General features: G+C 41.1%; 2 protein-coding genes across 2 annotated transcripts; both read left to right on the top strand.

The window, feature by feature from the left end:
* The first annotated feature begins 495 nt into the window (after positions 1–495).
* Positions 496–7,349, top strand: LOC121548871 (fibroblast growth factor 4B-like). The gene is made up of 3 exons (XM_041860497.2): positions 496–1,290; positions 1,800–1,903; positions 4,735–7,349. The coding sequence occupies exons 1-3, from the start codon at positions 951–953 to the stop codon at positions 4,912–4,914; spliced, it is 624 nt and encodes a 207-aa protein (XP_041716431.1). The 5' UTR covers positions 496–950; the 3' UTR covers positions 4,915–7,349.
* A 3,792-nt stretch (positions 7,350–11,141) lies between these two features.
* LOC121555274 (fibroblast growth factor 23-like) lies at positions 11,142–12,330 on the top strand. The gene is made up of 3 exons (XM_041869091.1): positions 11,142–11,376; positions 11,482–11,585; positions 11,884–12,330. The coding sequence occupies exons 1-3, from the start codon at positions 11,142–11,144 to the stop codon at positions 12,328–12,330; spliced, it is 786 nt and encodes a 261-aa protein (XP_041725025.1).
* The last annotated feature ends 8,618 nt before the right edge of the window (positions 12,331–20,948 follow it).

Here is a 20,948-nt window from a genome sequence, read left to right as displayed (position 1 = left end):
ATGACTTGACTTGTGCTCCTTGGCACCCAGAGCACCTGGGGAACCACGTAGAATGGTACTCGCTGACGTATGGGCATTCCCCGCGGTGTATGCATTCTGTAGTCTGTTCAAAGCTGACAATAACACCGCGTTTTCCAGTATCCCGAAGGTTGGGGGTAAGGGAACCCGGAGACGGAAAGATCACTCGCATTCCTGTGACATGTTAATATCGGTTTTCCTTTTTTAATCGGTGGCAGGTGCATTCTCTCTATAATAACCAGAAATCTTTCCAGGCATTCCGAAATGTGTTGTTGTGTAAACTTCCTGAACAAACAGCAAAGGAAGTGGCGGACAGGATTGCCATTGCTCTCCGGTGACTACTGGACTGTTTTTACACCTTCATTCTAAATAAGGAAGCAGCCTGTCAGACATATGACCAGCGTCCCAATTTGGGCTCCGTCAAAGTACCCATCCCATCCCATGATTGCTCAACTCTACCCAATGAAACTCCTCTCCCCCTGCCCCATCTCACATGTGAAGTGACAGCGTCTGCACATATTCTCCTCAGACTTGCAGCTCAGCGCTAGCTGCATACACTTGCTGGGTTGCAACTTTTTCTTCCTCTCCCTCCCCTCCCTCACTTTGACGGGCAGCAATGAAGTCAGAGTGATGTCATATAAAGATGCGAGTGCCTGGCAAGGTGACATAGGTTTTTGGTGAGTGGTATTCTCCACAGCCAGCGTTGCCTATCGAGAGAGGCGCGGAGCTGCAAAAGATGGTAATCACCACCACCTCAAGCTCTGTCACGCTCTCTCCTTTTTCTCCTCCTCTTTCGGGCTATCATTTCATGCCAGAAGACCTGATCTGCCTTCCAAAAATAAGCCTTTACCACCATGCCGAAGGAAGAAAAACAAGAAGAGAGGTATTTTTAGGGCCATTAACTTTGACCACGTGCCCCGAAGGTAAACTGGATGGCCATTGTGCAAAGGTTCTTCATCGGTATGTGCAACGAAGCCAGCACGCACTGGACGTTGACTGCAATTGTTCTCTTGGGGTCTCTATTGGGGATTGTGTCATCATATCCGATTCCAAGCAGGACTAATGTAACTTTATTGGAGCAAAGGTGGGAGACCCTCTTTTCCCGCTCCGTTCTGGGCATCTCTGGTGCGAAATCGGACATGAACTGGGAGAGTGACTATTTGCTGGGCATCAAGAGAGTGCGGCGACTTTACTGCAACGTGGGCATTGGATTTCACCTGCAGATCCTCCCTGACGGCAGGATAAACGGTGGACATAATGAGAACCAGTACAGTGAGTCGCATCCTGAAATGTAATTCAATAGAGAACGTATAATATGAGCGGTCCCAAGTAAAGGCGACTTGAGAGCTCCTTGTCAGTCTTGCATGATATTTAATCATTGGGGTCGGCAACATTGAATGTCTCTTAAAGCAAAGACAAATCTATTAAAAAACCTTGTATCAGTCAGTGCTAAATATCTTCCCAGGCCAAAACATGACATGAATGCTTGGACCAATATAGACGGCAACTTATTTTTACACTGGCTCCTTCTGTGGCCCAGAAACGGATTGCCATGCACGTCAGAAAGTGCAGTTATGATAGATATTCATTTGGGCAGTAGGAAATTAACAGCATTGCTCCCCAAATGATACAGAACAAAGACGATGCATTCAGAGTAGCCACCTACAAGGTTACACCCACCGCTGCATTGTGCACGTCTTTGTTCCCCCATAATAAAACGCATTGATACACTGTCAATTTGACAAGGTACATCTGTATAACACCATGCTTTGTTTGACTAGGTCTAATAGAGATCTCTACCGTGGAGAGAGGAGTGATAAGTATGTATGGAGTGAGAAGTGAGCTGTTTGTCGCAATGAACAGCAGAGGAAGATTGTATGGAACGGTAGGTGTGCGCAATTGTAGTTCCCTCTATTGCTGGCATGCTGTTTCCAAGAGAGATGGAGAAAAACGCATTGTGTTTGAGATAATAATATGTTAATATGTTATTACAAATTATATTTTGTTTTGTTAAGTAGAGCCTCTGTGTAATTTTGTTCTCTATGAATCAAATATTACCTCACTGATGGGGACATTCATGAGGCACGAAATGATTCCATTGTAAATTATTCATAATTCCCAATTGCCCAGGGTATAACTTGTTTCAGTATGGTCTTTCTGTAGCCTGTGTAGCAAAATGGAAAGGGGTTTCGTAAACGATAAAAAAAATATATATATTATTGAAATATGATCTGTTGAATAAGACGATATAACACGATGAAGTCTGAAGTTATTTATTGAAGGAATCAATCAACTTTCAAGGTAGGCCTACTAATCTAAAGTGACGGTGCTTTAGCATTTATGATATTAAGATTGATTTTATGGCCCATTGTTGGATGAACATATTACACCATATAGTATAGTGTTGGCCGACTGCTGTAAATTGGTCTGAATTGGCAAACATTTGGCTCTGACATTTTACCCTATAAAACTGCACCCTGCTTTGGGCCTGCTCTCAAAGTTGGTTCAGTATGAAGATACCATATAACTTCAATTAAATGGAGTCTCAAATAGCCGCCTGTTCCTTTTAATAGCCGGGAATCGTCACACATTTCCGCAAATAAACGCCTGTTTCAAATAAACCCTGGATCTAAATGCATTGTTTACAAGTGAACTTCAGTGCGTATGGTAAAGACTGCGCAATAGAAGATACAGGAGAGCAACATTATTGCCATGGATGAGACAGCAGTGTGGTTTGACATGGTCTTCGCAATTACAGTGGATACATAGAGTGAGAGAATGATGCTGAAGCTGAAATCGCGGTGTGTGATAGGCAGCGTAGTCATTGCAAGTCTGATCTGCGATGGATGTGTTATAATGTTTATACTGGTCATACTGGTCACAATAAACAGTGTGGTAGTCTTTTCAACATTTCATTGAGCAATAGATGCCTGGCTCAAATAGAAGCCTGTCTCTAGTAAGCGCCAGTTGTGTTCAGTGATTGAAGCAAATAAACTGCCCTGGCTATTAATTTAAGTTTTACAGTATGTAGAAACTGCATCTCCAATAGAAATCCCCTATCGCGCTTGTAGGTGATGTCATGGCAACGTTGGCTAGCTAAGCTCATGCGCAGAAACACATAATCGGGTCTACGTGGTCGTTTGGTGCCGAACTGCGCATGAGCAGGCCATCAAATCAAAGGCACTCCTTTGATATAAAGTTGCTTTTGCCAAAAATGAAAACATGTAAGTGTCAATCTAGGTTGTGCCTTTAGATTTCGAGAAAATTAACAACTAAGGAATAATTTTTCATTTCTCTCATTTGACTTCGAAAACCCCAAATCTTGGTCTGTTCTGCCGAGTCTGCTTCACAGGGGTTCCCGGAAGTCTCGCGATGTTGGGCCTCTAGGTTTAGAAACTGACTGAACTGAGTAGTATTTAGCTGCAGTAACATCCAAATCTATTGCTGTGGAGGAAATCTACAACTTGCTGAAATGTATTTAATGTGTTCAGCTTGACAAGACATTGTAAATCAGCAGGCAATGATTAATCATGACGTTGAGGAGGAAGGCATATCTGAACTCGTTTTAACCACATTTAGTCCAGTTGTCTGTTTCCTCTGTATTTGGATTACTCTTGAAATAAATTATTGTCTGTATGTATCTGTTAGTTTGGCAGAAAACACAATACTTGAATCATGACAAATGATATAAAATATTATTACTATAGAACTTGGCAATTATTGAATATGAATGACTGTTTTACAACAGAAATTTAGAGCATGTGGTGTTTTAAGTTTGAAGTGCTCATTTAAAGCCTGCATGCAGTATTTGTAATTACTCATTTAAATCATCACTGTATGTCTAATAAATCACTGTGTGTGTTTAGATCATGAAAATAACTCCACATTTATTTTTTATAATTTATTTCACTGAACCTCCTTTTGCCATTGAAATGCTGTCTGATCATGTAGGCGTGTTGATACAAATTTAAATATATTTACATACACAACCCTGATTGGTGGATAGGATCGTCTAGATTCTAGAGCAGGACTGCCCAACCCTGTTCCTGGAGAGCTACCGTCCTGTAGGTTTTTGCTCCAACCCTAATCTAGCACACCTGATTCTAATAATAAGCAGGTTGATAAGATTAATCAGGTTAGTAACACCTGGGGTTGGAGCGAAAACCTACAGGAGGGTAGCTCTCTAGGAACAGGGTTGGGCAACCCTGCTCTAGAGCCTACCCCACTTACCCCTTCCCAGTAGGAGGACACATATGCAAATAAAAGATGACCGGTCATTGGTCAGAACAACTAGATCAGATTATGATGTCATGCTGTGGGCCAAAAACTCCATCTCACCTTAACAGGCTGACATTCCAGGCGTTTTATTCCAAAAGCTTTTACGCTAAAAGGGCATTATCATCGTTTTCACAATTTCAGAGTGTTATTTCAACCTCATAATTTGGAAACATCATAAAAAAAACTGGAAATTAGGTTTTTGACTGCACTGCCCCTTTAATAATGAGCAAATATCATCCATCTCAAATGTTCCCCAACAACATTTGTCTACTGCACTGTGTCATGTGGTCTGGTGCAGCAAGAGGAAGTATGCCATCCATCTAAGCTTTTGCCAAAGGAAAGGTCATCTTAAAAGCACGCTTGTAGTGTGATGTTCATCCTGTGGTCCTCCTCACGTGACCTTTTTGTTGACCCAGTCTCTCCATTTGCCATTTTTAGAAATTCTTCCGGGACGAGTGCAAGTTCAAGGAGACCTTGCTGCCAAACAACTACAATGCCTACGAGTCTTCGGTTTACAAGGGCTCCTACATTGCCCTCAGCAAACATGGCCGCGCAAAGAGAGGCAACAAGGCCACCACCGCCATGACTGTCACACACTTCCTCCCCCGATTATTATGATCAGAACTGGCAATAACTCACGAATTTGCACATGTGGATGTTCTCCCAGGTAATATAGAATTATACAATATACATATAAACCATTACAAAAGGACTGCAAAAACTACACAAGTATTTATTATCTTTATATATGTATATTTGGATAGCTACCTTTGTATTAGAACTGTATATGCCATTATTTGCTGCTTATCACTTTTATCATTATCGATTGAGGAGTGTAAGGCTTTGCCAGTCTTCACTTTACTTTGGTGCGTGCCGTAACTGAAGTATGCTTCACCCTGGCCCAGTATCTGTGCGTTAGAGATGTTGACGATGAGGATGACGTGTCTATCTTCTAACTCCCAGGAAGATCCAATTCAAACTCCCATTAGACAGATCTGCAAGTGTTATAATGTCAAAATACTTTAGTTACTCACCAAATATGGAGTTTTGCTGAGCAACTATCTTCATTTAATCCCATTACGGCCGGTATGTACTTCCAAAAAAGGTCTAAATAAACATTTACAAGCAACCAAAAAAATGCCTATTCAGCATCTCCAATGTATTGAGATGTTGTAGACTTCCGACCTGTGCGTGGCAGTAATGAGTGATGAGTGATTGGAGGTGTGCTGAATAGCCATTTTTCCTGTTGCTTGTCAATTTTTATTTACATATTTTTTGGAAGTACATGAAGATAGTTGCTCAGCCAAACTCCATATTTGGTGAGTAACGAACGTATTTTGACATTATAACGCTTGCATAGCTGTCTAATGGGAGTTTGAATTGGAGCTTCCTGGGCCTTAAAGACATCTCTAACTCACAGATACTGGGGCAGCTTCACCCCGTCTTTGGGGTGGATGACTAATATCCTTAGCTTTTAGGAGGGAAATGGATACTTTTTATTACCTCAAAGAACCACTTGACTGGATAAAGGGATGCATGGAGTTACTGTATGCTCAAAGTAATACCTATTTAGTTGATCCTTTCTCTGAGACCTTTGAGCACTTGCTGGTTCACTCCCCTGTGTTCAAGATTGCTATTTTCTAGCAAAAAGGGGATAGAGAACGAGACTACATAAATGCACTTCCCTTGCTGCACGATGTGAAGGTGCCTTGGTGGTCCCATTTGTGGCCCCCTTAAACTTGCATGTAAGAGACACCCGCTGTAGTCAGAAATAGGGCTGACACTCCGAAGAGGGCCTCAGGGGGGCAGGACTATCTCTGGTTTATTTTATTTTTCTGTAATTAGATCGATTAAGTAACATACACTCTGGTACACAGAGAGAAGGCTAGAGGAGAACTCAGCCATGAGTGTGGGGTGGTAGAGAAAGTGAGAAACTCAGATGCCCACCCACAGTAGAAGTTTAACCACCATGTGGGACTCTTGTCTCTCCACAAGGTCATTTAAACATGGTGGGGCAGTTATGTGTTACAGACTGGATTCAAACCTCCTTTGGCTCAGAGCTCATTTGCATCCTGCCTTGAAATGAACTGAAAAGGGGACTAGCATTAAAACATGTATCTGCTCACAAACTGGGACTGCTGATATACCTGAAAGCTTTAGCGTTTGGCTTTAGGTAAGTGTGTGAAATGTAAAATTGCAAGCTTTTGTGCATCGCCATGGATAAAGATGTCTATTAAGCCAATGAAAAATGATGTAAATATTGACAAATGTGAAACATAGAAAAAAGAACCAGGAGCTTTACGTAGCTTCAATCTCAATCGCCCGGAAGTGGCGTAGTTCAGGTTGCACAATGACCATCAATGATGGTGCCTGATGTCTTTTTGTTGTTGTTGAGAATCGTTCCCATACATGATTATTTATTTAGTTGTTTGTTAATGTGTTTGGTGAATTCCCATAGAGAGAGACTCTGCTGTGGGAAATCCTCTGAGATCAGTGTGCTCTGCAGCAGCACTGCAGTGGCAGAAAGTTATTGGAAGCTGTATTTGGATGGTTTTAAATGTAATTACGGGAGGCTCAGTTCCTAGAGTCAATGTGTGGCACCGGACTGAAGGACAGTGCAGTGCCTCGTAGTTGATAGTGTTCTTTCCTCTGCTGCTGGTTACTTGAAAACTGAGGCTTCTCACTCTGCCCACCCCAAGTCACCCTCTGGGAATGTTCTCTTTGGTGGAGCCGAGGAGGAGCGGGACTATTTTAACCTAGGAAAGACTTATGGGATGCTGCCTGCCTGCTGTCTCTGTTTGTTGAATCCCCTGCAAGAATGTGTCTCGGCCAGAATGACTGGCTGCTCCCCACATACTCCCCTTTAACCAGTACCACCCCGGTCGTCAGATACCCCTGTGAAAACCCATGGGGCTGGAGGGACCTTGGGATTCCAGCAGTAACCCAGGAGCTTCCTCTCCTGCTTTAGTCCTTTTTTAGTTCACGGTCAGAGTCATGGACCAGTGTTGACCCTGACTGTGTCCAGGGTGGTCTGCTATTTGGGTCACCCAACCCCCCCCACTCCGATCAAATCTATGTTTGTCTCTATTTGATTCATTTTCAATGAATTTCATGAAAGGCTAGTTGATCCGTTTTAAAGGGACATACAGGGCTGTACTGGGTTTATTATTTATTTATGGAATCCCTTATGCACTGTTTGAATGGTCTCCATAGAAAGACCATCAGTGGCCTCCAAGACTTCCATCTTGTTCTTAATTGCTCTTATATGCGTGGCTTTAAAGCTACAGTTTGTGATTGGTGCATCAATTGTTGTACTTTAAATGTAATGATCTCCTATATAGCCATTAATTCTTAAATAATATAACTTTAAAATGCCTCATGACCTTAGTTAAGCTGTCTTACCCCATCAGAACCCAAAATATAAGCTTGGTTTACTCCACTGTTTGTGAACAATGTAACTGTAAACAAACACTGTGGGTTAAAAATAGGTTAAAACTATATTAACTATTGGCTAGGCAGCGTTTTGTTTTTCGAATCATAGACTGTAGCTTTTTAATTTCTCTTGCCGAAGATCAAACACTTGTTTTGATGCGCCTGCCCTGCATTAATGTGAAATGCAGATTTCATTTTTGCTCCTCTCACACCCCTTCACTCACACACTTGTGCGTAGCCTACATCCAAATACTTCCGGGAGGGGACCTCTGCAGACTTGATGCAGTCCTTGAGGCAAAGAGCAATGTCACTGCAAGCCTCTCTCCTCCCAGTTCTCTGTGTCTCTACAGCAGGCCTTGTGGGCCACTGTGACGTCAACCAACCAACTGCTCTTCAGGAGGAATCACCTGGCTCTGCCTGAGAACCAAGGCTCTCATGTCAAAATACTGTGGACATGAGCTTCCAACCCTATCTAAAACAACCCCTCCCTTACACTTTTGCAACCTTAACAGAGAGGTCTAAAGATTTTAGTGTCACATTGGAGTATTGCAGGGGGGTTTCATATTGCAGTGTAACTGTTAAACAGATTTCCGAAGTTTACAAGTGTCAGTTGAGGTTATATTCAGGATTGATGGACGTTTTCTCTAAAGGGCAGCAGCTACCTACCGACTAGTGATGTGCAACAGGAATTTACTTTTTTAGGATGGATTATTTTTGGCCATACAATGAATCTGTCACACGGTGTAGTGGCCTTGGATCAAATCTCCCTTTCCTAACTTGTTGTAATGAGAATCTATGTAGTGTAAGTAAATGATATTGTTTGGCTATTGGTTAAATAGTGGTTTCAGAGATCAGACTAAAGCCTTGTTGCTGCTGTGACTGCATGTGGTATTACATGAAAACATTATGGGATAGTTATTGACATTGGTAAAAGTAAAAACAAAAAAAGAATCTCATACATTGTTCTAATAAAAGTGAGGCAAATATGTATTTAATAAGTTCAATGTGAGTTCATTTGAACAGCTAAATCCTCATGTCAACATACCAGGATGTGAAGTGGAACTGACCTGTGTGTGTGTGTGTGTGTGTGTGTGTGTGTGTGTGTGTGTGTGTGTGTGTGTGTGTGTGTGTGTGTGTGTGTGTGTGTGTGTGTGTGTGTGTGTGTGCGTGCGTGTGTGTGTGTGTAAGAGTCTTGCACGCCCTCCCTCAAAGTCAACAAGATGTCAAAGGTGCACCTTATCAGAGATCTTGAAAATATTGAAAGTTGTGCTGCTTGTGGAAAGTGAAAGTGTGCTATCTTAAAGTAGCCTATAAAATTTTGTCTTTCCTAAGTCTGAGCATGGTAACGGGTTAGTGAGGCAATTAAAAGCTGGAAGCCTAAAGATTAAAGGTTCATATTCTGTTCCCTATCAGACTTGACCAAAACATACGACCGCAATAAATTCTAGTTCTTTTTTTAAATGATTTGGGAATTGTGTCAATTAACTTCAGCAGAGAACGCATCCTGTTATCATGCTCTGCTAACTCTTAAAGCTGTCTGAAGCCCACCAAGCATGATTGGTAGTGTGTGTCTGCATGTGTTTCCCTTGTGTGTTTCGGCAAAATGTTCTCTCTCTTGGTTTTGTACCCCTGCACTAAGGGGAGTGAGCTTCCACCTATGCCCCTCCTCTCTGTTAACATATACCTCACCTTCTGCCTTAGTTTTAATTTGTTATGACGATTGTAAAATAGTAGACTTCTGCAATCATTTATTTCTGAAAAACTGATGAGGCTACGTAAGAATACTGATATATTGAAAATGTTTTTCCTTTTATTTTTGTACGTATGTGCTGTGCACAGCATTCTACTGTATTCCTGAGATACCAATAAACGTTTGTTTTATACATGTTGTTTTCTTGGTTTCTTATTGAGCTCTGGGCTCTATGGGTTTGTTAAAGGTGACAGAGAAGAATGTACACGTCACCTAGGACGAGATCAACTTGATCTCATCCTAGCATCTCACTCACAAAGATGAGTGACTTACCAAACATATAGTGTATGATGCACACTGACCAGTGCACCATGCCCTCTATAGCCTATTGCAATACTTCAAGTGATATACTATTTGAAGGTTCTGGGGCACTGCTCCGCAAAATGTGACCCCTGAACCCCCTTATAGAATGTTAACACTTATGTTGAAGGACCAACAACAAAGGCAAATCAGCAGTAGTTTACGGATGGGAAAAGTGTCTAACATGAAATCATAATGTCTGAAGATTAGATTAGATCAACTTTATTGTCCCACCAGTGGGAAATGCATTTAGTCGGGTGCATAAAAAGACAAAGTACTTACAACATATAAACAGAATAACACACAATAAAATTCATTTGAAAGTGCAATAGGCTACCTATTTGAAATAAGATAGTTATGACTTCTCATTTTATTTTTATTTGGTCCCACACTAGAAACCCCTGTGCCATCCATATTGTGGCATAAATTACCTTGTGGTTCCCTCTGCTGGTCAAACTCTGCAATGGCGGAACTGTTTGTGATGGCTGACACCAATGACCATACTTTATGTAATGGGTCCGTTCGTCATCACATATACACACAGTGTAATGTTAATTTGCAGCTTAATTAGTATTATTCAGGCATGGATTTATGTTTTTATAATTAAATAGAAAATACTAGAGAGAAATACAACACTAAATTAGATCAGTGTTTTTAAATGGTCAAATATGTATCTAAGTCTAAGATGTTGTCTTATCATTAATTCGAGCAGATTGTACCATAATGTTCAATTACTATCATAAAATTACGTTTTCAAAACGTTGGAAAGGTGTTGGGAATAGCTTGTATCGATTAAGAACAGGAAACCATGGGAATTGGTTGTATAGATTGTCTATAACCTTATAAATTGGGTAATACTCGATTCAATGAAGGGCGTATCCTTGACTCAGTGTTTTCAACGTGAAATGATTAATATTTTTCTATATCTCAAAAAAATATATAGGTAATAATAATATGCTTACTGGACAGAGGGGTATATTGCACACACTGAGATGACAGAGGGTATGTGAGTCCAAGGATCATGATTATGAACGTTTTGATGTGTGAAAAAAAAGACATCACTTTTGTACAGACATTTCTCAATGAGACTACTACGTTATTTGGTGACCAATACCTTTAGACAAACAGTCAGGTGGAGATGCACCCGCTTCCTTCCGCGGAGAGAAAGACCCACATCTGCGTTGGAGGCGAGCGCTGCGTAGGCTAAAGGATGTGAGCAGGAGTGGCACTTCGGTCCCTTTAAATAGAGCGGTTCTCAAACTTTGGACCATCAGATCAGCTGAAGTTTGCAAACAGTTTGCTGCAGAACTCACAGCTACATCCGAAATCTCTGGATACATTTTCGGTGTTCTTTGGGGAAAATATGAAAATAACCAAGAAATCTAGGATGAGGGACGCCGTCCTTGTGCTTCTACTGGCTGTTCTTCAGGGATTTCGACTTGTGGATGCTCTTCCAAACCCATCACCTCTCCTGGGATCCAACTGGGGGAATCCGAGAAGATACGTACACCTGCAGACGTCTTCAGACGTGAACAATTTCTACCTTGAGATCCGTTTAAATGGCCACGTGCGCAAAACCACACTTCGAAGCTCATACAGTAAGTTCTTATTACATTTTTGGCGTTTGTTTCAATTGAAATTTGGTTTTAAATGTTTGTCTTTAATCTGCTTCTATAGGCTAACACAATTAATTTCCTCGACAGGTGTGATTTTATTGAAGGCGGAAACAAGAGAGCGCGTGGCGATACTTGGAGTCAAAAGTAACCGCTACCTGTGCATGGATGCCCTGGGAAACCCTTTCAGCTCTGTAAGTAAATGCTAATTTTCATGATTAATTTAATTGAAGTACATGTTTTATTATCATTTAGAATAAGACTCGTGAGATAATTGAATGGCACGTTTTACTAATTTGAACCCTTTCTGACATAAACCAAAAATGCGCTTTTACGCACAGATTTCAGACCACTTTTTTTTGTTGTTTTTTTGTTACATTGGTCGAAGTGTTCTTGTGTTTAGTACTCAAGCAACACTTAAACAATTAAGTTAATGGATGTACGTTTCTATATTGCGTTTTTACGTAAACCTATGAATGTATCTGTTTACAGACCGTTTGCCACAAGGAAGACTGTCTTTTTAACCACAAGCTATTGGAAAACCACCGCGACGTGTACTACTCTTGTAGAACTGGTATTCTGCTCAACTTGGAAGGGGCAAAGCAAGTGTACACTGTGGGTCAGAATCTTCCACATACCTCCCTCTTCCTATCAGAGAAGAACACGGTGCCCCTGGAGCGCCTCTTGCACCGGGAGAAGAGAAACCGGGTGGTTGACCCTTCTGATCCGTACAACATGCTGGGTCAGACGGAGGAGGATGAGGACTCCCGGGCTATGCCGGAGCTGGATGACACCTTGGAGACAAACCAGGAGGCTGAACTCCCCGAGGGCCGCAACATCTCCAGGGAGACCCCCCAGTCCCTCTCCGACGACCCGTGGAACGTGCATTCCCTAAACCCCCCTCCCAGCCCCCGTATCATGAATGCAATGGTGGGATAAGTGGACAGGACACTTGCCATTGTACAGCTGGGTTTAAGAATGTAAGTTGTGTGCGCGTTCACCTTGGGTCTTTTCCAGCTGGTCTGGAAAGAAACCCCAATTATTACAGTTGTGAAAGTCTAACCGTGACAGGGTTATTAGGGCATATTAGTCATTTGTATATAGTCATAAGATGGAAAATTGTATTTAGTTCATTCTTCATTATAGCACAGTAGCTAGTGAGTATGTAACTATTGGTTTCCGTGCTTATTAATTATATGATGCAAATTCTGCACTTGAGTGCGCTCTGTTTACAGGGAGGATTCTTATGAGAATGATGCTGAAAACCGAAATATTTGTGCATCTTTTTTGAAGAAAAAAAGGGAGTTGAGCTGAAGTCACTTTATTAAATGTTCTACAATGGAAGAAGCCTACAAGAAAATACTCTGGTTATCAAATAAAATCAAGCTTTATTTATACAGCACATTTCAGACATGGAATGCAACACAATATGCTTTACAGGAATAAAAAAATAAAAAACAATGAAAATAAAAGCTGAAATATTTACTACACAAGAAACATAATATAAAAACAAAAGAATGACACAAACTGAACAACTAAAAAGAACCCAAAGGAAAAGCAAAGCTAAAATATGTGTTTTAAGATCTCTTTTAAATATGTCCACAGTTTCAGCCCCCCTCAGGTTCTCTGGCAGGCTATTCTGGAGGCTGGGGGCATAATAACTAAAGGCTGCCTCTCCATGCTTCTTGGTCCTAGGCTTTGGGATAATTAAAAGGCCAGTGCCAGAGGACCGGAGGGACCTACTGGGTACATAACTTAAAAGCATGTCTGACATGCATTGGGGTGCACAATCGTGGATGGATTTAAAAACCAATAGAAAAATCTTAAAATGAATTCTAAAATTCACAGGCAGCCAGTGCAGAGACCTTAAAACCGGTGTAATGTGTGCTCTCCGTCTGGTCTTGGTCAGTACCCGTGCTGCAGCATTCTGCATGTTTTGCAGTTGACCAATGGCTTTCTTGGGTAGACCAGACAGGAGAGCATTACAGTAGTCAAGCCTGCTTGTAATGAAAGCATGGATGAGTCTCTCTGTATCAGCCTGAGCGAGAAACAGCCGCACCTTGACAATATTCCTCAGGTGGTAAAAAGCTATTTTGGTTACATTCCTAATGTGTGATTTTAAATTTTGTTCAGAATCTAAAATAACACCTAGGTTTTTTACTTTACCTGGTGTTTTATCTTTATTGCCCGTGAATTAAAATGTGTTAGATTCTCTCTCTGGGCTTTGGCTCCAACAATAAGTACCTCAGTCTTGATTTTGCTGGAGGAAGTTGTGAGCCATTCAAGTATTTCAATCAATAATACAGTCTAATAATTTATCTGTGGAGCTAAAATCCTCTAGTGACACAGAAATGTAAAGTTGTGTATCATCTGCGTAGCAGTGAAAATCAATTATTTGCTTTCTGATAACGCCTCCAAGGGGTAACATATTTAAATTGAACAGTACCAGACCCAAAATCGAATGTTGTGGAACGCCACATGTGATATGTATTTTCTTTGAGTTATGTTCACCAAGGGTGACAACAAACTCTCGACCGGTTAAATAGGTCCTAAACCAATTTAGAACTGGACCGGAGAGGCCAGCCCACCTCTCCAGTCTGTCCAGAAGGATATCATGGTCAACAGCGTCGAATGCAGAACTTAAATCTAAGAGTACAAGGACAGATTATGATAATGAAACTTAAAAACATTCCATCTAAAATTAGGCCTGCTACAATGTTGAATATGCCAGTAGGCCTATATGTTTTAGGGCACTTTCTTGCAGTGAGACATTTAATTTAAAACAGGAATTAATGGTAGGCCTATACCCTACAGGCTATTAGAACAAATAGAAATGACAGGTTGGTAATAGGTGCTGGCCAGCAAAAGCAAGCAACAAAGCCAATCCCAAGAAAGTTGAAAGAAAGTATTTATTTATTTAAATCTATCCATTTATTGTTATTTATAGTATTTATATGGATGCTTAACAGTTAAAGAGGAATTCTGAGTTAGCCTATGTTGGGATATAGCTTCCGTTCCCCCAGAAAAATGGATGTGGGGACTCAGCTCAGGCGTTTCTTTTATGTCTGCTACATTAGATTAATTGTGAGTAGGCTATGTGTGAGTATTGGTGACATTTATCTAGAAAAAATAAATTATTATGAACAAAATATGACTTTTTCCAATGTATTTATATTATTTTATTATATTTTCGATAAATATTTTAGTACTTCAGGATGAAAAACGGTATACCTGAGATCCCCATGATGTCACAATAGCAAGCTAATGTAGTTCTGGATGGAGAAAAAGGAGTACTCGGTTTTGTTTCGGAATCGTCTGAATCGACTTGATATTGAGAGTAATCTACAAGGTAGGGACTTTGTAATTATATAAATTACAACAAATCCCATATTCAGCAATATAAGATGTTTCATATGTTATTTTGCTTATGTTTAGAGCTTGCAAGAAAGACATTTCACTGTACTTGTGCATTTGACATTCAAACTTGAAACTTGCTGTGTGTGACTGTTTGAAAGGTTAGCAATCGCACCAGTTGGCATAAAGTTAGCTACAGTCATGGCTAACGGGCAAACAAGCTGATGCCTATCGAGAAATCAAACAAATAAATTAGACGACAATTCACCATATTCCCTATAATTGACTACTTCAATGTCTAACTTGCTTGCTTATCACTGTGATTAACATAAGAATAATAACAGCCTACCCAATATCTGTGCAGATAGCGATTGCATTGAGGAGCAAGATTCATTGTACAAAATAAGGGAGGGATGTCAAACCTTTTGCTTTGGGGAGGGTTGTGTGTTTTTGGGGGGGCACAGGGGAGGGTTGTGTGTTTTTTGGGGGGCACAGGGGAGGATTGTGTGTTTTTTTGGGGGCACAGGGGAGGGTTGTGTGTTTTTGGGGGGGCACAGGGGAGGGTTGTGTGTTTTTTGGGGGGCACAGGGGAGGGTTGTGTGTTTTTTGGGGGGCACAGGGGAGGGTAGTGCATTTTCCCCCTGGTTTACATTTGCTCTTCTTCTCGTATTTTCTCTATAAACAATGGATTTACTTACTTTTGATTGATTACCATAATAAAGTTTAGAAACATTTGAGAAGGTTTGGTATGGTGTGGCTATTATTAAGCTTTAGGTACTGCAGGTCTATGATATGAAGGCAGTGTGCCCCGGTGCTCCAACTGACTCCAACAGTTGAACTTGAGGTGAGGAAGACTGTTTCAGGCCTACCAGAGTTACTCCTATAATCTAACAATATAATGCTTATCTTTATACAAAATATTTGGATTGAAAATGAATGAATTACCCTCTGTAAGTCCCATATTTGTATCGCAGACGCAGTAGACATCTGACAAGAAATGCATGTCAGTGTCGTAGCATGCCACCGGCATATCTCTATCTCTCTGGGGTTAGGCCTAAGCTTCTCTTCCTTTATATAGAATATATATATACACTACCGTTCAAAAGTTTGGGGTCACTTAGAAGTTTCCTTGTTTTCGAAAGAAAAACAATTTTTTTGTCCATCAAAATAACATCAAATTGATCAGAAATACAGTGTAGGTGGCTGTAACCAGAATAGAAAGAGGAGTGGGAGGCCCCGTTGCACAACTGAGCAAGTGGACAAATACATTAGAGTGTCTAGTTTGAGAAACAGACGCCTCACAGGTCCTCAACTGGCAGCTTCATTAAATAGTACCCGCAAAATACCAGTCTCAACGTCAACAGTGAAGCTGCGACTCCGGGATGCTGACCTTCTAGGCAGAGTTGCAAAGAAAAAGCCATATCTCAGACTGCCCATCTTAATCTTTTCTTTTTATTGGCCAGTCTGAGATATTGCTTTTTCTGTGACCAACAGATGCATATCTGTATTCCCAGTCATGTGAAATCCATAGATAAGGGTCTAATTTATTTATTTAAATGTATGATTTCCTCATGTGAACTGCAACTCAGTAAAATCAATTAAATTGTTGCATGTCGCATTTATATTTTTGTTCAGTATATTTAATTTAATTATAAATGGCTTCAAAATGTTGAAAATCTGATTTCCCCCTAGCTGATCATTGTCTGCAGCCAGCTCTGATTATAGTGTAATGAAACAGGCAGGAAGAGTGAGCTCGTCTGTGGTGGTTGGCGAACCCTCAACCTAGCCCTGCGAGGCATCGACTGTGCCACAAAAGCATGCTGAAGTGGCAAAGTTGATATCCACGTTTATAAACACAGGGTCTCTACAGTTATTGTTAATGGTGGTCGTAAACATTATTTTGAGTGAATTCTATGAGGGGGAGGGTGTTTAATTTATTTTAAAGTACAGGGGGAGGGTCATGTGGAAATATTTATTTAAAAAAATTATGACACCTTGAGTTGGACCAGGCCCTCCCCCCTAATACATTTAGATCTGTCCCTTAAGGAGCCTAACATTACCATTACTCCTTAAGGGACAACAACCTTTTGTTGTTTTCAGAAGTAGACAGGCTCTGGCAGCCCAAAACAGCCAAATACTCCATCTAAACATGAATCGAGTCTCAATTGCGTTACGTTTCCCCCCTTGTTCATTCAATATAATCTATAAAAGGTTAAGCTGACCCTAAATCAGCACTCCCACTCTGAGACACTTCTGCGCTATCCCAATGAAGAAAAAAACAAGCACGCATAACTTAGCTGAAAATAATAGTAGACTACATAATATATCATAAAATAATAACTGTAAACTGTTTTACAGTGCCAGAGAGGGTCCAAACATTTGGGAGTGAGGCAAGAAAAGAGGTCAGAGTAGGCAGAGTGAGGCAGAGAGGAGAGAGGGAGTGAGAGGCAGAGAGGAGAGAGGGAGTGAGAAGCAGAAATGAGAGAGGGAGTGAGAGGCAGAGAGGAGAGAGGGAGTGAGAAGCAGAGAGGAGAGAGGGAGAGAGAGGGAGTGAGAAGCAGAAATGAGAGAGGGAGTGAGAGGCAGAGAGGAGAGAGGGAGTGAGAGGCAGAGAGGAGAGAGGGAGTGAGAAGCAGAAAGGAGAGAGGGAGTGAGAAGCAGAGAGGAGAGAGGGAGTGAGAGGCAGAGAGGAGAGAGGGAGTGAGAGGCAGAGAGGAGAGAGGGAGTGAGAGGCAGAGAGGAGAGAGGGAGTTAGATGCAGAGAGGAGAGAGGGAGTGAGAGGCAGAGAGGAGAGAGGGAGTGAAAAGCAGAGAAGAGAAAGAGTGAAGAGAGGTAGAGAATAGATCAGGAACACAATTATGGCTGAACCTACATTGGAGAACACTGACCACAAAAGATACCAACAAAAATTACAACTTTGCATTGAAGACCCATACAGTTTACAAGAAGGGTGGTGTACAGACCCCAACAAATTACCTCCTGTTCAATATATGTCCATATATAATTACCTAATTAATACCTCTGGTCCCTGCACAGGTGAAGCGTTACATGCGTACAAATCACTTGATGAATACAATTAGTAAGTAAGAGCATCAGGCCATGACTTATCTGAAGAAAGCCCAGTCACATTTGCGGCAGCCACAGTGGACCCAGGCCAGAGAGTCAGTGAACTGCCATACAAACCTTGGGTGTGTCTAGACACGAAGAATGGCTATGTAGTGGCAACCCACTGCACTTGTGCTGCAGCTACATAGTTGCTGTTTTGTTTGCTGTTGAGGGGTGCACACAAGCCACTGCCAATAGAGAGTTCTCATGCACTGACATTAGGTGTCTGTGGAAAGGCTATCAGAAGAGAAATGTAACAAGCTGTGCAGCAGAAAACCTAGACATGTCACACCCAAGGCATGGCAAGGAGGTCACCTGCAAATGTAGGAAACGGCAAAATCCACCAGGCCTCTCCAAGAAGGAACAGCAGGAAGCTCTTGCTCAGCTACATCAGATTCTGCCCGTCAGCAGTGGTTTTAGTCAGGAGTGAGAGTGATACAGTCACGGCCTCTGAGTCAGAAGATGAACTATACCCACTGGCAATGTTCGTAAAAAAAAAATTGGGCACCGAGCAAATTTCAGGTCTGCTGAGCGCAAACTTTAAAGTTGTAAAAATTCTGTGCAACTTCTGCCGCACATTTACTGTGAACACTGAGGCTGTATCCGCTTCAAGTTAGTTATAACAGTGGCCAAGTAGGCTACTGTGGCTATTTTATCATAATGCAGGCCTATCAGAGTGGACTACCATCAAAAACAATGGAGAAAATGCATCCCATAACATTTTAACATGAAAATAGCTGTTTTATAATTCAGCCTATAGTAGCAGCCAATGTGTGGTGTTCAATGTAGGCCTACATTCCATGAGACTTTTGGAAAAAACATGCAGGGCTTGACATTAACCTGTTTATCCACTTGTCCTTCAGACAAGGAGGCGACTGAAAATGTGTTGTTTGATGCAAGAAACCACTTTACAAAATAAAATGCATTATTATTCCCATACCATTATTATAGAGAATCAGACAAATTATGCTACCCTCTGCCTATTGGCTACTTAACTTATTCAAGCCTGTCTCAAAATAAAACACTGCCCCTTTAAGATAGAAAAAAGGCTCTTTACCTGACTCACTTTTCAAAGATGTCTAGAAATGCATATGTTTTGTGCTCTTGTAGGAAGCAACCACTCCCCCATTGATGACTAGAAATTAGCTATAACTGGGCTAATAACTAAATTACTAGCAAAGAATATGAACAAATGTGCACACGTGGCTACATGTTTTGATCTCAAAACAAGCACATCTACTCTCGACCACTCATGCTGTAAACACAGTCCAGTTCAAAGTGAACGGAACAGATCCATATATGGCAATGGTCTATTTGCATATAGGGATACTGCAGCTCTGATTGGTTATGGCGCAACGGTCTGTGTAGAGTATGGGCCTGAGTCGTGCCTGTCAATGCAATAGAATCCTACTCCAATTGCACTCTGCCTACTAGAAAATCTCTTGCATAGTTTGTTTTGCATTGTAAGTCTTGCATAGTTCATTTTGTTTCGGTATGTTGCATTGAAAGTTGCTAATATTGCGTTGATTCGATCACAATTCCCACAGTAGAGGGAAACATTGATAGTGTTAACTAAAGGGGAAAACTAGAAAATTGAGTGAAGTTCAATCTCGTGCTTCTCTGCACAGGCTGATATTTCTTCTGTGTGGCAGGCCCGGGGAGCTTAGAGGGAACATTGCCCACCAGTCCCATACAGGTTGGCCCAAGTTATTCCCAGAAGGAAAGTCCCTATTCCCCAACCTTCAACAGGGTGATTGCACAAGGTCATTCACTACAACAGTGAGTCAGCTGTGAAGGACATCATGTAGTATGACACTGTTAGCATTTCCCATGTGCCCGCAGTGAAATGGGACATTGAGCATAAGGAAACTACAAGAAAGGAATGCTGTCGGCAGATGACAGACCAGCACATCAACTTTCACCTGAAACCCTCAGGCCTAGTTGTTTACCATGCCCTACCCTTCCTATCCGATTCGCCTGATGGGATTTCCTGGACGACTGCCATGGGTATACGGTCCTCGAGATCAAGTGTCCCCACAAATACAAGGACTAGCCTCCAATGGACATAGGATCCTGCATTTTGCCTGGACACAAATGGGTTGAAGAGAACACACCAGTAATTCACTCAAGTTCAAACACAACTGCAACTAAAAGTAAAAGTATAAACCATTTCAAATTCCTTATATTAAGAAAACCAGACGGCACAATTTTCTTGTTTTTTATTTATCTACGGATAGCTAGGGGCACACTCCAACCCTCAGACATAATTTACAAACGAAACATTTGTGTTTAGTGAGTCTGCCAGATCAGAGGCAGTAGGGATGACCAGGGATGTTCTCTTGATAAGTGTGTGAATTGGACCATTTTCCTGTCAAAATGTAACGAGTACTTTTGGGTGTCAGGGTAAATGTATGGAGTAAAAAGTACATTATTTTCTTTAGGAATGTAATGAAGTAAAAGTAAAAGTACCATGAATATAAATAGTAAAGTAAAGTACATATACCCCAAAAAACGACTTAAGTAGTACTTTACACCACTGTGTGTAGGAATCCAAAGGAAGACAGGACAATGGTTGTGCAACGCGTGTAGGAGGTAACCTAAACAAGAAGTGACAGTGTTGATTCTTAACATGAGTCAAGAGTATACAAAGTTACCCCCTCAAGGGGTAAGATTGGACTGTAGACTGAAGTAAGTCTAGCTCCCCCAGTCATCATCACCTATACACACAGTGTAATGTTAATTTGGAACTTAATCAGTATTATTCAGGCATGGATTTGTGTTTTTATTATGAAATAGAAAATACTAGATAGAAATACTGCACTAAATTAGATCAGTGTTTTTAAATTGTCAAATATTGATCTAAGTCTAAGATGTTATCTTTTCATTTAATTTGAACAGATTGTACCATAATGTTAAATTATTATCATAAAATTCAGTTTTCAAAACATTGGAAAGGTGTTGGGAATAGGTTGTATCGATTAGGGCTAGGAAACCTTGGGAATTGGTTGTATAGATTATCAATAGCTTTATAAAATGGGTAAAACTGGATTCAATAAAGTGCTTATCCTTGACATCAGTGTTTTCAATGTGAAATTAT

This window comes from Coregonus clupeaformis, chromosome 4 (assembly GCF_020615455.1).
Source record: "Coregonus clupeaformis isolate EN_2021a chromosome 4, ASM2061545v1, whole genome shotgun sequence".
In the NCBI taxonomy this organism is placed as follows: Eukaryota; Metazoa; Chordata; class Actinopteri; order Salmoniformes; family Salmonidae; genus Coregonus; species Coregonus clupeaformis.
This window is presented reverse-complemented; position numbering and strand designations above follow the sequence as displayed.

What these genes read in the sequence shown, in the direction of transcription:
- LOC121548871 (XM_041860497.2), top strand. Translation starts at nt 951, where the DNA reads ATGGCCATTGTGCAAAGGTTCTTCATCGGTATGTGCAACGAAGCCAGC. An exon ending in ACATAATGAGAACCAGTACA is followed by an intron (nt 1,291 to 1,799) that starts GTGAGTCGCATC and finishes TTGTTTGACTAG; the next exon opens with GTCTAATAGAGATCTCTACC. An exon ending in GAGGAAGATTGTATGGAACG is followed by an intron (nt 1,904 to 4,734) that starts GTAGGTGTGCGC and finishes TGCCATTTTTAG; the next exon opens with AAATTCTTCCGGGACGAGTG.
- LOC121555274 (XM_041869091.1), top strand. Translation starts at nt 11,142, where the DNA reads ATGAAAATAACCAAGAAATCTAGGATGAGGGACGCCGTCCTTGTGCTT. An exon ending in CACACTTCGAAGCTCATACA is followed by an intron (nt 11,377 to 11,481) that starts GTAAGTTCTTAT and finishes TTTCCTCGACAG; the next exon opens with GTGTGATTTTATTGAAGGCG. An exon ending in TGGGAAACCCTTTCAGCTCT is followed by an intron (nt 11,586 to 11,883) that starts GTAAGTAAATGC and finishes ATCTGTTTACAG; the next exon opens with ACCGTTTGCCACAAGGAAGA.